The 19209-nt window shown below is 35.9% G+C and overlaps 1 protein-coding gene across 3 annotated transcripts in view; it reads right to left on the minus strand.

Moving 5' to 3' along the window:
• Positions 1 to 18844, minus strand: part of LOC110370067 (WW domain-binding protein 11) — a 49450-nt gene extending 30606 nt beyond the window's left edge. The window contains exons 1-3 of one of the 3 annotated variants that reach the window (XM_021325778.3): positions 18567 to 18844; positions 11822 to 12034; positions 2090 to 2260 (exon numbers count right to left, since the gene is read on the minus strand). In XM_021325778.3, the coding sequence (XP_021181453.1) occupies positions 2090 to 2260; positions 11822 to 12034; positions 18567 to 18662 (480 nt within the window). In that variant the 5' untranslated portion in view covers positions 18663 to 18844. Of the gene's footprint in view, positions 1 to 2089; positions 2261 to 2726; positions 2784 to 11821; positions 12035 to 18566 lie in introns of those variants that run through there. The other 2 variants (XM_021325779.3, XM_064036852.1) reach the window with 2 other exon arrangements.
• Positions 18845 to 19209: the final 365 nt, after the last annotated feature.

The following is a 19209-nucleotide window of genomic DNA, read 5'->3' on the forward strand; positions in this document are numbered from 1 at the left end:
GGTAAGCCCCGCTCTCCCCCCTCACCGCAAGTGAAAGCTGGCTCACGTCACTACTTGCACCCACTGACAAATGCACATATCTACAAACATGACCATTCAAAATAAACCTTTTTTTAAATTTTGCAACAAATTACAAACAAAAAGATTAAGGGTAATTATCAATAGCAGACCTAACCTGTCCTGAGTTATCAACTAGGATTTCCCTATTTACTTACATAACTTTTTATTTAATGTCTCAGAGCGAAGATGACCTGTGTCTAACAAGATTTAAAATTTCTTAGGCCTTTCACGCGTGAAACTACCTAGAGAAACCACTCGCTGGCCTTAACCAATCGGTTGTTTGTCGTCACCACTTTTACTACAGAGAAAATAATAAATATAACTAAAGTTCGGCCGCTCAGAGAATGCGTTTCTGACACATCGCGATTGAACTGACGACGTAACTTTGTAATGGCGTTGCAGTACGATAAAAATATTTTTGCTGGTTGTTTATCGTTTTAACAATTGTTGAGCATTAAAACAACATTATTATATCAATAATAATCAATGAATGTTGTAATTTTGTGCCAAATTGAGTGTCAAATAACTTGGTAGACAATATTTTTATAAATCTATACTGCGCTATTACAAGGTTATGTCAGCGCTTTATATTTGTAGTGCTGTGCTGAAAATAACAGGCAAGTATCGTAATCTGTTCTGGTTGATGGTTCTTATACAGTTATACTTATAATATAAAATAATACGTTTTGTTTTGCTTTTTAAGAATTTGAAAATAATGGACTATAGGATAACTTTTATGAAATATAAAAATAAAACTATGATCAAACTGAACGCGCGAAAGAAAGTAGCATTTTTATATTTAGGTTGAAAATGGTAACCCCAAATGGCATCATGGGCCGTCATTTTGTGACGCTAAATAGTCATTTGTTGTCGTTTCGTGCGCTAAGACTAAGTGCCCTGCCTCATTAGGACGCCAATGGCGACGTCGCCGGCTACGTATCCAAGCAGTTAGTATTGAAATGTATGGAACCTAACTCACTTGGCGACGGTTTGGTAACGTCGCCAAATTGGAGGCGTGGCTACGAGCTACAGTTCCCTATGTGGCTTCTGGCTACCGTGGCAACTTGGCGACGTGGCCACAGTAGCCACTATAATGTACACGGTAAAGCGCACCTCCCTCACACAGTCGCCAATGTGGTCGCCAGTCAGCTTGCAATTTCTTGAGCGACGACGTAAACAATTGACTGACGAGACGCCATGGCCACTCGACTTGGCGACATTTGGATGCCAGAAGTAGCCAGACCTGTGCCGCTGGCGACGTCGCTATGGCGTCCCAGTGAGGTAGAGCTCTAAAAACCTGATTTTGGAAGATTTTGACCGAGATATCAGGATTGATTCTGTTATTGATAATACCTAATATACACGTAATATACACGTAGGCGAAGATGATGATGAAGACACCACCTCCTCAAGCGAATCGGAGTCTGATTAACATTCTGTACGCACATTCAATTCAATGTACTTACTTTATTGCATAGAAATACAGATTGTAACTTTGTAACAAAGAATAAATAAAACGATTTTATTATATGAATATTACCTTTTTTTGGTTTCCACTTAAATAACTAAAATATAAATTTTAAATGATTCCGCCAATTTAAAACGAAAATAATCTTAAAATAATGCGGCGGTTTATTTTGGGGTAACGGTAACGAACTCAGTGTTATGTTGTGCCCATCACTAGTCCTGACTAACTGATAGGTGTCAGGAACGCATTCTCTGAACGGCCGAACTATAATAGCCATATGTTCTAGAAAACAGAAAAAAAGATATTTTTGGTTTTTTCGCTTAAATAGAGAGTCAAACAAACTTTAGGGTTTGTAGTCCGAATTGTTTCATCCAACATTTACGATCTTTTTAGGACTTAGGCATAAATTCCATAGGAATAAAGCGTTAATACAAATTAGCAACAAGGTAAAACTTTCAAGTCGGCTTTATCCTCAAAATAAACTTCGCAGGTATCTCACAAACAATAATGTAGACAGCGGCTTAGTATTCAAGCGGCGACAGTGTGGGAAAACATATTTACCTGTAATTTGTCTTCGTCGATCTTAGACTCTGCATGGTTGAGTGCGTCGTCTTTGAGCTGGTTGGCGGGGACTGGCACTGGCTGGCTGGGCTGCGCAGACGGCTCCGGCGCCACAGACGGCGGCGGCACACCGTGCAGTGCGTGCGCGTTGCTGAGGGGCAGGGGCTCGTCCTAAAATAAACAATATTCAGGAGTAAGTTCAAGAGGTCTGAAGTCTGCAATTAATTAAATGTAGACACCAAAATCATTCGCAACCAATTTTGTATCAAATACATATTTATGTAGGTACTGGATCGATCCTAACTTGGTGTACCAAACCATTACATCAAAATAACTTGGAAAGATTTGATTATACGTTATATCGTAACGGGCTCTAGATACAATGCTTAATGCATAAGTATAATTTTAGAAGTAGAAAACTAAATCAGTTATTGAAATCACATAAGGATACAATTAACTCCTATTGTGGTGTTGCAATGAAAATGGCTACCAGTAAGTTCTAGAAACGGTAAATCCAGCCACGACTGTGTCAATGTTATTTTCCACGTAACCACTTTTTGTACCCGTTTAAAGTTATTTATGAAATCTTTGCAAAATCGTAATTTCTACAACAAATTAAAGTTGAAGCATTGCCAACCTCGCCGCTCACTTTTCGCGCAAAAACCATCAAAGTGCTCATCGCAAAATGGCGGATGCCTTTTGCATGCAGCCAACCTCTTACGTAACTTGAGTACGTAGGCTATGTTCACGTACCTATGTATTTACCCACACGGTATCGCGTCTCATCATTGTCCATGTCAATTGCTGTATTCTCATTGGATAATGACCAGTTGGCTGGTATCAGTCATGCAATGTGCTTAAAAACATCCATGTAGGCAGGTACAAAAGTGCAAGGTTGCAGGCCTAGCAAAACGTTCGACAATTGTTAAAAAACAAACAATAAAATTTATTTTACGTCAAAGTTTCGATACGCTTTTCAAAACAATCGCGATTGTTTTCGGAGACGCCGACGCTACTATTGGTTTGCTAAGGTCAAAGAAGGTTCAACTATCAACTGTTTGTTCTTTTAACTAAAATAAATTATCGAGACTATAATTTGCAATTTTGGAACAAACTTTTTACGATTCCTAACATTATCTCATGATTTTCAAATTCAATAACAGTATCGATGTTAGGTGCCTATCGAATGTCTATCTTAACAAAAAAAGGCTATCAATGGAATTAAACGCGAATATAAACGAATTGCGTCTTTATTGAGCTGCCTTTCCACTGCAAAATTATGCACGCCACGAGAGTTCTGCCTACGCAAGCTTTTGAAATCTTGGAAAATACAACAATTACTATTAGGTACTTAAATGGTATGGGCTCACACAGAGCTTAGTCATGTTTGAAGGTACGAGTACGTGCTTTGTTGAGCGATTATGACAGTTGAAGAACAGGATGAACTCCATACTCAGCGAGGAATACTTGTTAATTTTGAAAGAGATGTACGTATCTTGTGTAAATGATGTTGTGTGTGCTGTCAAGTATCAGGGCGCAGCGGAGCGCGAAATGTTTGCGACCGCAACTGATAGAAAACGACGATTACGTCGACAGCTATTGTCGCATTGTGCACTACGCCCACCACACTTTTACTGGATTTACGAAACGTTTTAAACATTTAATAGTTATTGTCGCTTGCCGAGCCGACCGTTGCGTGATAACGAGGAAATTGCGCCTCTCGCCAACACAGAAAGCAAGCAATCGTCTATGAACAAAGAATTTCAGGCTATATCAGAGAAAAAATTGACAACACAAAATATAAATAGCATAACACAATGACATGTTGTGCGTGTACAAATGGTATAAAATTGCTCAGAACCATTGAAATTCTATACGCAATGTTATTTATAAATACGTAAGCAGGAGCTAGCAACGGTGGTCAGCAGGTGAATACTAATGGTGCTCGTGCATGTGAATGACACAACATAAATAAAACTTTTGTTATCAAGTCAAATAAATTAATCCAATAACTAAATTCTTATTGAAAAAATACTTCATGATTGTTGTTTTATTTATCACTTCCTCGATTATCGAGCGTTATTCATTACTTGAAGCGTTTATACCTCTTGTTACGGGACCATATTGATGTTTTTATCGAGCTCCAAAGAGTCTCCGTTAGAGCCGAATGACCATTCACTAAATACAGTCTAAACAACCTCAATTTGCCAAGTCAAGGTAAACTGAGATTACTCATAAGGACACGCAGTGAATTTTAACTAAATAAAGATGTACCTATAGACTGATGGAAGATACTGGATCTCTGCCTGTCTGTCTGCCGCGTTTTTACGATAAAACTAATGAATCGATATCAATTTTGGGCACAGAAATCTGGCCTCTAAAAAGGGATATCTAGGCATATCCGGCAGAGGGGAGTAAATCTAAAAATGAATTATTTAATCCTCGTTCATCATTAAAATGTAGTCGAGGAATATTTACTTTGAAAAGATAAGTTTCTGATAAAACATGTGAATACCGTGAGGGTTTAATTAGCAAGTATAATATAGTATTTATTATTTTACTGTATCTTATTTCAACAGAACACAAAGTAAACACCGATGACTCATCTCAATCGTGTAGCCTACACGAAACAACATTTGTCCCCTAAGACAAAAATATTTTGTTTAAGAATTTTTGGTAATTTTGAAGGAAACTTTCAATCTTTGAAACTTTGATAAACAGTTATTTTAAAGGTCAGGGTAAGAAACTGCCACAAGGATTTATTTTAGTATTAGAAATGAATTACAATAACTAATAAATACACTAAATTGTTAAGTAGGTATTACATAGGTAACACGGTACCAGTTATAATTGTGGTGTGATTTGATGATTCAAGAAACTAGGGGGAATATTATAAGCTAATATGCCTGCGATATGAAATGGATATTATTCAATAATAGAGACTAAGGCATTTATTGAGTTATTTCCTCAGCATCTGCATATCATAGACCAATGAATAATAAAGTGCTAGTGGGATATTTTATTAAGTGTTCAAGAATGACATTGTAAAACTTAGGTGAAACTCGAATGAAATAATGTACCCGATCCCGCCGTCACTGAACACCTAAGAGTCGGGCTAGCATTACATGTAATAACATATTATGATCGGCTCTCAAGTTAAGCACTTGTTGGGATCACCCGAGCATAAAGAATGTTAATTAAAGTACGATGGCGAGTCAATAATTAGACGATGACAGTGCTGTGGGTGGGACGCGCGGGTGGACGGATGCGACGAAGATCATTGTGGTGCGCGTGCGCGGAAAATCGGTGGCTTCCGCTCAACACGCACACACACGCGATGTGCGCACATGAATTACACATAAGTATATCTATTTTGGTTGCTGGATAGAATTGCTGCTGATAAGCCAGTACCTACGTGATCACCAATTCTGAAATACTCCTTCCCTGCATAATGCTTGTACAAAAGTACCAACTTATACAACTGAATTTCACCTAAACATAGGTATAGGTACTTTAATAAAAACTGACTAGAGTGAAAGTATAGAATTTACTACATTATTAATTAGATATCAATTAGAAGCTACTTACATAGCAACAAAAAATAATTTACTGGCTCAAGTTACACTTCAGCGACTCTGCAAAAGTACCTACGTAAAAAGATTTATGCAGAAGTACTTATTGAAATATATTTTATAACAAGAGCTGTTACAATGCAGAAGCCTTACGTTAATCAGTTAGTTAGATGTGATCGTTTAAGCATATGTGCTTACAAAAATTAGGGTATTTCTGCAACAATTAACATTGTGTTACCAATAGTGTGCGATGTAAAAATTCATTGTAATGGGCAAACCAAGTACATGTTAATTTTCAATACAATCGGTCACGGCGACTGACTCAAGGACTTCACGCCTTTTGAGTGTTTACATTCCAACTCCCGCCGGTATTGCCAAAAACATTGTGAGTCAAAGTTTATTAAACGTTAAATGATATTACCAACGTAAATATCAGAGCGGGACATAATATGATACAAAACAATCATCTCATAATTATATTATCATGCCGTTTGGGGCTTCCACGTTACAACCATAGAGGTTTTAAAGTACCTAGCTTCCTACAATACCTACCAATATATGTATTAATCGAGTACCTGTGGTTTAATAATTAGGCATACGAATTGTGTTCCAGCTTTGATGCTAAGTTTCAACGTTCTCCTAATCTGTGATGAAGATTGTGTACATTGAAAGTCAGTAAGTATTATACTACTTAATTCTGATTGAAGTTCCTTCTTGCGGTTTTTTTTTTGGTATTATTTTCAACCGCCAAGCTGAACCCTTTATGAGATACCGTAGGAGTCAGGAGTAGAGAGACGACTGGTCACCCTAGTGTCGGCAAAGCGTCCGTGTCCGTTAGAGCAGAAGCAGGTGAAGTTTCCTGGGGAATTGAAGCGTAACCGCGGCCTTGGTATACAAAGTCTAGTAGTTTCTAGCATGCTTACAATTTTCCAAGCTGTCCCTTATTAGGATATCTCTCAGGAACGTAGATAAATGATCATCATTAGGCTTGGCCACAGTAAGTATGTCTAACTATTTCTTCGAACATGATTGTGAGCATTGTCACGTGACAGAGTAAAACATGGTTTGATGTATCGATGATGAGCCCTTGTGTGAACTGAATAAGTACAAAAATAACCTGAACTATTTATATATAATATGACACAGGAAGCTCATTATCATTTACTCCACCAATAAATGATTACAAAAGGAAAACCAATGACAACAAAATAATATTCAAAACGAATGATAAATGATTATGAAACATGAGAAAGTAAACATTAATAAACATAAGATTTATGAGACTGGCGAGTACGTAAGTATATGTTACAGTAACAGCCTAATTACGGATCAAAATATTGTTTTCAATACATTTGCCTGAAAATTGATACTTACCACGTCGTCTACAGCGCGGCACGGTAAAATGCTATTTCCCGCGCTAGTGCAAAAAGGTTTATAGATTCTTTTTTTAATTAAACCAAGGAGTAGCTTTGATTAAGTATACACATACACGCATTAAAGGTTTATGAATACTAAAATTGAGTTTGTAATTTCAATTTCATTAAAAAAAAAAACTATTTTATGACAATTTACCGATATCAACAGACTATTTAACCGTTCTTATTTCCAAAATTAAACATTTGAATTTACTTTTTTTTTGGCACTTCACTATTATTTTAATACCGTAGTAGGCAGTTTGCAGGACTGCAGCTGTCAAATTGCAAAACAACGCGGGAAAAACTAGCGAACCAATTTCAAAATAATTAAGGTTGTTGATTTTCGCGAAATTAAGTTTATTGTTTTTAGGTTTATTTCAAAGGTTCACGCATTATAGGTAGGTATTTTATTTTATATCGGCAAAGATTTCTTAACTTTGAAAAAATGTAGGCCAGTAGGTATCTAATAATTTTATTAATTGTTAGTATTTGTTACTTTTTCACGTGCAAACGGTAGAGTAGATTTTTCAGTTGGACTGAGTAGATCATAGTAAGGTTAGATGATAAGAATACCGGGATTATCCGCCCACCACTATCTTCAGGGTCTAAATAGGTAACATCAACAAATTATTAAAAACTTTACCTACCTACTACACAAAACACGACTTCTTTATACCAATAAACTCAGTTATGCTTAACGATGAAATCGTAACCAATCGACAGATTTTATGTAATGAGTACAACGACCTGTGCCAGTGAATAAGTATTGCAAACTATATCTATTGGGTTAGAACCAGAAAGCAGAAAGTATCCGGCCAAATATAGAGAGAATTACTGTCATTCAAAATCTTTTCTATTTTTTACAAATCAAAATGTACTAAATGGAAATACTTCAAGGTCAAGAACTGCATAATTATACCAATAATAATCACCTTGGTGCCAATAATAATAATTTAATAATACGAGTAAATAAATCGCTTCTAATTTTATATTCACGACGAAAGACGAGTGACGATTTTATTTGCGTAATTTAGTAGTAGTTTGATCACTGTGAATTATAGGTAGGTCCACCAATATTTACACAAAATATGTTAGTTCGATGTTCTGTCTTGTAAGTACTGGACCCATTATCCCTCCAAAATGTACGTTATCGGAAACAGTAAGAAATAAGGTGTAAATACATAGAGCACATATGACCGTGATTGCCATCACGACACTATTACGAATGTGTTACAGGCCAGAAACAAAACAAAGAGAAAAGAAAGTCCATTGAAAGTATTGAAACTGGCCACTATTGATCTGCGCCTGAATAACACCAGTAACTGTTGTTACGGTAGAAAATACCAGTGACTAATGTCAGTTACCACGCAGTTGGGCAATGTCAATTAAAAAAACTGAAACATGCAGCGGAAATTATTGAAATAACTTTTTATGATCAATGATACTTTCGTAACTGTTACAGTATCATAAATGTTATAGTCAAAAGGAAATTCACGAAAAAAAAGTTATCTACTCTAGTTTATGATAGCGCATTGGGTTCTACACCAAATCATTATCATGCTGAAAATTCCTAAAAGTGTATCTGAATAGAATTCGCAGACTGTCTAATAGCCTCATTTAAATAAATGGTCCATCTTTTTGTCTGCTTAACAGATTATTACCAATACCGTCCCCACGTCAAACTGATGTGGTACAAAGACTAATATGAAATCATGTAAGAACGTTTATTTTTGTATTGTCTGTGGGCCATAAGAGGCGACATTCACTTTACTGGCAAACGAAAATATGCATGACGAAACCAAAACTCATTTCGGAATGATATTATGTTTTCATGTTATTCAATACTGAATTTCAATAGAATTGAGACAAATATGTATGATATCACACGAAATATCATATTACAGATTATGAAATATGTACATAGATTCTTGCTTAACTCGGAACGCTCATAAGTTCACATCGCATGGCCATATGTCACGAAGTGATGCATCGGCGTCATGGGTTCATCGACCCCAGTTGCCAGCCGCTTTCGCTACAAATACATAATCACCAGCACCGACCAGGTATTTGTGCACTACCTACATATAAATTCTCTCTAGATGTGCTGCGGCTGACCTTTGACTTAACCCCAGTGCAATCCTTTGATCGTTTGAATTCTGCCTTCCAGCTAAAATACTTAACTTCAAGCTATCCCAAAAGTATTTGAAATTAAATATTAAGATAAAATTACATGTCTGTCTTTTGTTAAGCGAGTTTACGTTGTTCACAACTGTAACGCTCGTGTTAACATTTTTGTTATTTTTATTTAAAATGTAAACAATTTGAAACTCAAATAATGACTATTCTTGTACAATGTTTATAAATCAAAGTTCTCGGAAAGGCCCCAGAAACTAACAAACGTAGCCTCGGGCCGAACAACAGAAAGCTTAAGTAACCATCCGCGACGGACTGTCAACAAAATATGGCGATAGGTTCTAGAGATACATCAACTTTCGCAATAGTAAGTAACAGAAATCGTTAGTTTGGAGCCACAACTCCATATTCTGTGTACAAATTCAAGGTGATCCAGTCGCAACGCAACACGGTACCTCCTCACTGAATGTTCCACAGACTAAGGCAGCTTACAAACATGTATATGATGTGTGGTAAAGTTACACGTATATATACTCATGTAGGTACAAGTAAATATTGCGCTACAGTATTTCCTCATCGCGTGCGGACCTATAACAACATGCACATAGTTAACTTACGTGAAGCTTTGGTCAGTTACATCATATGTAGGTGTCACGTTGTTGTCCACTACACACGAGCTGCCCTCCCGACACACCACGATTAATGAGCCCATTGCCTATAGAACACTACCGTGACAAATTTGCCATGGTAAATCACTCTCAGTTCAGTCAAACATGAGAGATAGACCTAGTCGTGTTTATGGTTATCATAACTCTACTCTAAACAAAGTATTATAAAATGTTAGTTTCATGAAAGCTTATATTATCGGAATAACTTATTCTTAGAGAACGTAACACGACACATGTCTGTCTCTACGCTTTAATGCATGGATTTGAAAAACTAAATCTAACCAAGTGCGTCAAGTGTGCGAACGAAGAAAATCTAGAATAACGTAACAAAAGAACGACACCGATACCCTGTAAGAATATTCTCGAAAAGCATTGTGTTGATAAAACATGAATATCTAAATAATACAGATAATTATTAATTTTCCATCTCGGTATTAAGTGTAGTATTGTTATTCCTTCACATTGTTATATATAAGTATGTACAATGTTTCACAGCAATTACAACACCTAAGTGCCGGCCTGTACACGGAACCGGCCCATCTCTACAAAGATTACGTAACTTGAATAAACATTAAATATAAACAACTACGTGACACGGTTGACGGACATCTACTGCTTATATTCAGTTTTTATTGCGTTTTCCTCTCAACAATATAACAAAAAATGACAAATTATGGCAAAGACAGTCAAAACTTAAGTTTAATGATGTTTCCAAGGTTATTTAAAGGTAACAACATAATAACACGAGGTATTCATTAATATTGGAAGTTGACAAGAAGTGTAATTACTGTTAAATACATACTCGACATGAACATAAATGTTGAAATAAATTGCAAATGTATGAACGTGTGGAACAGCAGCGCCTTATAATCAATAAACGTGCGTGTCTACCCTGGGTAGATAGATACTCCTATCAAATTAAATACTTGATAAATTGTACTTTTCTTTTTAAATCTCAATGATTATTTTCGTTGAACAACTTAAGAACTATCAATTTAAGTACTTGTACCTATTCATTTTCACAACTTGAAATGTTGTGTTAAGTTAATTCAGTCACAGTAGTCATTTTAAATTCGCAAGTACTTAAATCAAAATAAAACCGACTTCTTTATAAAGTCTTGATAACAAAGATGTACCAAAAAGTCATGCACGGAAGCGTTGCACGACTTGACAAACGTGACTTATCCTAATTTTATAAAAAAGCAAAGTCAGTCAATATCTTCATTGTCACTTCAATGCTAAAGATTAATAACGCAGCATACCTATGCGTACATATCAAAAGACATATTACTCGTGAAAACAATACTTTATATATATGACTCTATTATGTGTAAAAAATCTTGTGCTCTTGTATTGTTCTTATTACGTATCCATTAGTTGCGTATCGACAAGCTCCGCATGATTACCTATAGTATAAATGTTTAAGTTTCCATCACATGAGTAGGTACATTTCTGATGGAACAATTTTTACAGTAAAACCTAGAACAGCCCTCTAAGTAACAGGCATAGGATAATCTGAATACTTTATTATATGATGTCATTAGATGTTGTAATTCCTTTGTGGTCTAACATTTATATTTAGTGTATCAAACCGAGCTACGATTAGAGTGTCGATAATATCCACAAGTGAAGGCTCTGTAGGAAAGAACAACCGATGTGTAAGTAGATAGCCGAAGGTTGGCAGCCTGCCACGCTATAATGCAGTTCTGAAAATTAACCTTTCTACATCTACACTGAGCATGAGTTCCGGCTCAAAGCACGTAGGTACTTTGAAACCTTATTGTAACTATTTCTATGATGAAGAGCCAAAAATATATGTCACTTCTTTAGAACTCAAGCTGGTAGTCTAAAGCTCTAAACTGCAGGATTACGAAGCACCAGATTGCTTCGTCGTGAAATAATACTCTTCCTAAAATATAATATGTATCTAAAGCTTGTACTTACAGCCAGCAAGGCGTCATTGCCATACGCGCGTCCTTCAAGTGCCAGTTCCTTGTCGAGCATGGCATCCAGCTGCTCAAGCTGGTGGCAGGAGGCGCGCGCGGCCACCCAGCTCGAGGCCAGGATAAACGCGCCCAGGATGAACGAGGCAGCCACCACCGTCAGCGCCGCGATCCTCGCTATTTGTACTGATGACGACACTCTCTGCCGATACGCCTGCCGCCAAAAAGTATAGGTTAAAACAATTTTTTTATTGGTTTATTGAGTCAGTGTCAAGGAAATGAAAGGGAGAAGAGAGGAAGAAGAGCACTCGTTTTGATAAGCGCCATAAAGTTAATGGAATTCAAAGTACCTAACTAAATCTTTAGATAGAACTGACAACCGGTACCTACAAGCATTTTTCAAATTCGACCTTTATAATGCTTAATAATTTATTTATGTTCTAACCATTCTAAGTATAGAAATAAACATAAACAAATATTTATGGTTTAGGTGCATTGTGATTGAAATAAATAATACATATGTTAATCTCTTGCTCCTATTTTATATTCTACAGCAACAGTAGCTTGGCTTATACAAAGAATCGTTCAATCAAGCCGCAGTTGGAAATCAACATTCTATTTTAGTACTGATCGTGATATCTTTGAAAGGTAAATACCTACATATACTTAGTATGTGACGCAGAAGGTCAATATCGCACAGCAGATGAAAAACCCAAGTAATCAATAAATTACATACAATAGCATAATAATCAGTTCAGATTCTCGACTTAGATATTTATACTCTCGAATTTATACAGGTACATACCTAGCTAATATCTACTATTAAGGATCCCTAAAAAAATTGTGCCGATATTAGCAACTTGCATCCCTTGTAGTGGCTAATAGATAATGTTGAATGCCAAAGATCTCAACGCATGCATGCAGTGCTGTAGCAGAATTTAGCTATGAACAGTTTAAATTCATAACTGTAAACATTTAATTAATTGCTTAATTAATTGAACAATTATGTCTTTGCTTTATTTTATTCCTCGATTTATGATATAATTAAATCTCTGAAAACCGCTAAGATGCTGTGATTAATACTGGCTTAAATTCTAAAGTAATATTTTTTTTAATTTTATTTTAACGAACTAAGACTAATTGAAATAAATTGTGTGACTTTGTGTCGAGGTGACATTATGCTTGTAGCACAGATCACGCTGACCCACATTAACCACAGATCACCAGATTACGTTGAGAAGGGTTTATAATTTACTTATCTGATGTCCATATTCTATAGAGTCTAGAGCATTTCTGAAAATTATATCGAAAAGTAGAAACAAAGGAAAAAATATCGGTATCGAATTATTAAATAAAGCGTCAAAAAAAACAACGTAGGTATATTTGTACACCAATTATACTGTACACTACTATATTTGTTTTCGTTAATAACTTATTTTTTCAATTGTTTACCATTCATCTTCATAAACCTTCTTCTTAGACAGTAACGTGTCTAAAAAATAAATTAGAATTAATGTTTGAAGTAAAACGCGATAAATAACATGATTTATTTTTGCTTGTTTATAAGGAACCTGTATGAATAGAACATTAACCTTTGAATTTCGTTTAATATATTATGAGCATCTTTTTGCCCCTCGAACTATTGCTACATAAATAATTAAGTACTAACTGCATTTAGTAAGAGTCTATCATAATAATATAATTCTCAAAAGATGATGATGATGAAGATACGCTAGATTTTTAAAGGCCTTGAACAAATGAATCGGTTATATCATAAAGGATATGAACTGACAGTGGCGTCACAGTTAGTCCAAGCCGTTGTTCAAAACAACTATTTAAGTAGTTACTTAGTACCTCCTTACAGTCCTTACCTGTAAGAAGCGGGGAAATCCCACGCGCAAGTTAAAAATAAGCACGAATTGTTACATACTATTAGCCGTTTTCCCGCGGTTTCACTTGCGCCCCGTTAAAACTACTGCCCTTGCCGGGATAAAATATAGTCTACGTTACTCGGAAAGAGTGTGACTTTCCAACAGTGAAAAAAAAATCAAATAGGTTCAGTAGTTTCGTAGCCTTTACAAATAAACAACAACTTTTTTTTCTGGTACTTTTTCCTTTTCTTTTTCCTAATATTAGTTTAGATAAGTATCGCACTTTTAAATGTACGGTTTCATATCTATTTTCATAACACGCATTAGCTTAAAAATTTGACAACTAGGTAATTATCTTTGCCAAAATATTCTGATCCCCATTCATCAATCTAATAATTAAACCCCAATATAAAAAAGAAAACTTGCACACATGTACTTTCATACATATCTCTGTGCATTTGAACAAAGAACATATTTGAGTCATAAATACAATACTTCATAGATATCTCCCACACAATACATACATGAGAATTAATTACAGCAAAGCGCGCCTGCAATAGCCTGAGAGTTCTTTGTCCTTAGCGAGGTGTAGTTAATGAAGTTGTGATTTACTAACAACTCGAGGTGTAGATACACAAAAATTACATAACCGTCGGCAGGGGGCAATCGCCGCCGGCGCAGGCGGGACGCGGAGAAGGGGGATCTCCAGTGAGCTACGGTGAAAGTGCTTATTCTGTTGTATTTGTGAAATCCATCATCTTTACCGAGCCACAAAATTGTGTCGATTTCGTTGATGCATCTTCGTTAAAGCATATCGAACTATATTATTTGGAACAGCTGACTTTGCATTTGTTTTCAAGATGTTTTTACTGATTTAACTTTTAGCTTTTTGAACGAATATTCTTGCATTTTGTATATTCTTTAAAAATTAAGTGAACTTCATTTGTGGACGTAATTAAACATGTCTACGAAATTTGTTGTTGGGTTGAGTGCTTCAATACGTAATCACACATTGTTATGTCTCTTCAGTTACGTTATAGCCATAACCTGGCAGCTTTCTGCCAACTAGCTGCGATTTTATAATAATTGTCACATGCTTTGTACCTATATGTAAATTCCAGTGTTAAAAGTGTCTATTATCATCATATCAGCCTACTTCTGCCCACCCATGAACCAATAGAAAATTAATAGGCATATGTATGTCTGAGTAAAACTATCGGAAACTAAGCATAATGCATTACTTTAGTAATGAGGTAGGTACCTCTTTGGTATCAACGGTAAATTCATAAAATGGCACATTTAATCCTCCACAAAAACACGTTAAACATCTGTATACCTCATCATCATCATCATCCTCCTGCCCTTATCCCAATTTTATTTGGGGTCGGCGCAGCATGTTTTCTTCATCTGTATACCTACCTACCTAATATGATGAAAACATGGCAGTAACCACTTCACTTGGCTCCAGTTACATGTCGGCACGACCAATCATGTTATTGTGTAATAATTTACCTAATAGCGAGCCTTATAGGTATTTATCATCATTTACTCGCATCCCGGCCATCACAATCTAGAAGTTCTAAACAAAAAGTACTGACGCGAATCTCCACTTAGAAGCATTGCAGTCATTCTTAACCACGAGTTCCATGTAAACAATTATGTTTTTATAAGCCTGATGAATATGTATGTAGGTATATTTCGTGCAAATATCTAGTTTGCGAGCTGTCCGGCTCGGATGTGACGCAAGCTCCATTGTGTCCACTTGCTCGACTGACCAATAACGATTTCACTCAGATTGTAGCTGTTTATATTTTTGCTGTCCAGGCGACGCAATAACCTTGCATTCAACTTCGTTTTATTATTCAGCGAAGATGTTTATTTGAGAACCGATTATTCTGTCTGATGATTTAGGTACTAATATTTGGCATAAATGCGAAAGTAACTGTGTATATCTGTCCGCATTTTACACAAAAGCTACTGAACCGATTTAAATAAAATTTGGTCTGAGAAAGAACAAAGGTTACTTTTTATGCGAGGGCGGAAAAGCCACAGGAAACTAGTCAGTAAAAATTTACAGATATTCAATATTTAAACCGTACTTATGAAGTATAAAACGTATATCAAGGCCTCCTTATTCTCCAAACGTTGGTGGTCCTAATAGGACAGTTCCTGAAAGAGCGTTTCAAGGAAACTGAAGATGTTTATGTTGCTAAGCAACTAATTCTTCTTCTTAGTTCTTTTCTTTTTCAAATATCAGAATTTTATATCAGTCCCTATCAGATGGTCCGTCTGCCTATTGCAGTTTTATTTATATGATTAGGGAATACAATTTTGATTGAAAATACTATATAAATCCTGCCTAGTCTCTTAGGTCATCTTACCTATCATTATTTTAACGTTGTATTCAGGTACCACAAAAGAATGTTGTTTGTTTGGGAAGATGTGAAGTATGCCAACCGATCTCGGCTAGAGACAACGGATTCTCAAAACAGGTTATCGTTGATAAACTTGGAAATGGAATGGATTATGTGTGTTTTTATTAATCTTGCCAAATACCTGCTACTAATTTTAGTCGTCGATCAGATGAAATTTATTTTATTTGAACCCAATGAATTGCAGATAAGAGATAGAATTTGGACATACAAGCCCCATACAAATAATGATGTCAGTTAATAATCAATTTCTATTTCCAGTAAACGAATCAACAGATACCTAGGTAAGTTACAGAAACCATTAGTAAACAACACTGTTGTGCATTTGTTTGTAAAAGCCTTTACTATTAATAAGGATATTTGTGTAAATATAGTGGTAGCTAGCGGTAGTCCAGAAAAGCCGAAGTTGAAATTCAGGCAGACTGACATGCTCTCTCTGGGAGCTTTCATAATTCTGTGACTCAAAGCCTTAATAGAAAACTTTAAAGTATGCTCAAAATCACAAAAATCTTCTGACTACTATTGATATAGCAGACTTTCACATAGAGCCAGACGCGAGAAAAACCGTGAGAAATTATTTATTTCCATTTTGTCGTAATATGACTACGTTGATGTAATTTATTTATTAAAAACATTTTAATGAAATAGAAGAGACTGCTTTAGTTTTATGCGCACCAACTATTCGCAAATAAGTAGGTAACCAAGTAAATTGTCGCCGCCATGTAAGTAAGTACTATTTATGGGTGGTGCAATTTCTGACGTCACAGTTTACCTAGGCTAGCACCTATTTAAACAAGGACCTATTTACTAGGCTATGATGAAGTTGCGTGATAACTATGATAAGTGGCGAAGGCTATGTTAATAGATGGCCAGAGACAATAGAACAATGATTGTTCCCACATAATCTTAGACATATTACAATTCTCGGAAAGAAATATCTGTTTCAACAACCAACCTAAACATATACGTAGCTCATTTGATTGATGATAAAAGTAATGCAAAACTAATCTTCTGCTACCGTCCTGAACTTATACTTAAAGTTGTATATAGGCGCAAATATGTTATTATTTATTTATCATTTGCTTCCGCCAACGGTTTCACCTGCTTTCTGAGGGAACTACTTCCCACATCCTGATTAAAAGTAGTCTACATATTATTATCTTTTATAAATACCTAAGCTATATCGATCCAAGTTTCGTCAAAAGCCACTCAGTAGGCTTTGACTAGAAGAGTAATCTCTACATCCATACATCCATTCGTCCTTATAAACTTTCGAGTTGTAGTAGTAGGATTCTCTATTCAATGTTTCTCCTTCACGAAGGTTAAAGGTTTATCTCAAAAAACTATTTCTAGCTTTTTAAAAGTTACGTCTTAACTCTTCTCTTCCTAAAGGCGTCTTTGAATCTCCTCCAGGCCAGGTTAATGCGTGTCCAAAGAAAGGGAAATTCTGGGTCCTATTATTCCGTTTGGATAACAATAAAATCTAAAAATAATTTTATCTTTTATTTTATTTTTTCTTCAATACGTTTTTATTAATTTATTACAGTCAACAAAAAAAACAAAACCTTCAGGTTCTATTATAATTTAATCACACTTAATAGCAGATATTGCTATCGACCCGCATGTATTCATTCATACCCCAGCTAATTGATGCCCATTTAACTGTCGATGGGATAATTATAATTAATAATTACGGTTAAAGATAGTTTCTTTTTTTTGCAAAATACTTGGTTTCTCTAAAATGTTTTTTTTTTTTATATTGTCAGTATCTCTATTCAATTTTCACAATGTGATGTTAGAGGGTTTGGATTATGCAATTAACTAGCTAGGAGAGCGAGTTCGATAGTGTAATTTTATTTATATTGAATAAAATTAATTAAAATAGTAAAGTAGCTCTACCTAAACCGCGTAAAAATAGCTGAGTAAAATCAATGTGGATAACAGTGGATATCCTACCGTATTAGACAATTGGAAACATATTTTTAGGGTATATATTGTACCGGTAAATTACAACTAGCATTGACGTTAACCAAAGCATGTTTACAAACAAGCGGCCACGCACCAGCGGCCTCGGTGCCACTAGCTAAGTGAGTCTGAGAGAAAGGCGCTTTCCCGCAGTTATATCCCGCACTCAGTGGACCACTCAATTATTATACTATATTTTATCACTAGAGAAATAGATCATTACCCCAATCGATTTAGAAAGCAAAAATAGCACCTTCGTGTTAACTAAACTATACTTTAGCTTTTAGTAACGCCCTAAACACAACGTTCGGAAAAAACTAAAAGAGCCCTTATTTAAACAAGATCATTCCTGATACAAAGGCTCAGTATGTAAAATACAAAGCTTTAACTGCTAGTCACGATGGTGACGGGCCACTGGCAATCCTACACGTTATGTGTTAAAGTTTATTCAAAGAAGTAACGGAAAATATCATCATACCGGTGGTGGTTCCGACGTGCTGTACACTTCAGATGGTGGGTATTCCGGTTTCATGGTGATGGTGGCCATGGAGTCTGGTTGATGCTCCTTCTCCATCACGCGATTTATTCTTCACAAAAAAAAATAGAGCCCAAGTATTGTTACGCGCGTAATGTTTGACGTTCGATGTAGAAGTGCGCGCGAGTGAACGGCACTGCCCGGCGTAGGCGCAGTCGTCGTCGTAACAAACGTGGTGGGGCCGCACGACACCGTCGCAGCACATTCACTTATGTATGACAATAGATCCGAGAGATCATTGCTAACACTACAGTGAAGAGACTTAGTACTCTTGAGTATTTTCTTTCTCCAAGAATGAAGCCATTAGGCAGCGTAGCCTTATTTTTGAAGTCAAAGCTTCATTTTTTTTTAAGCTGAAGCATCCACACCGTAACAAGCCCTCGATCCACATTGCACCTACATTTGAAAACTTTGCTAGTTGAAGCGCACTTTCAAAATAGGTCGGTACTTTAATCATAGATTAGAGCCAATTGACCTAGCTAAGACTTAATTTTTCTATTTAGGTATCTACTTAGAAATAAAATAGGTAGGTACCTTCACTCACTAATTAATCAAGGAAACCCAGAAAGTATAACAGAAGCTTATT

The sequence above is a fragment of the Helicoverpa armigera genome, chromosome 11 (genome assembly GCF_030705265.1).
Source record: "Helicoverpa armigera isolate CAAS_96S chromosome 11, ASM3070526v1, whole genome shotgun sequence".
Lineage (NCBI taxonomy): Eukaryota > Metazoa > Arthropoda > Insecta > Lepidoptera > Noctuidae > Helicoverpa > Helicoverpa armigera.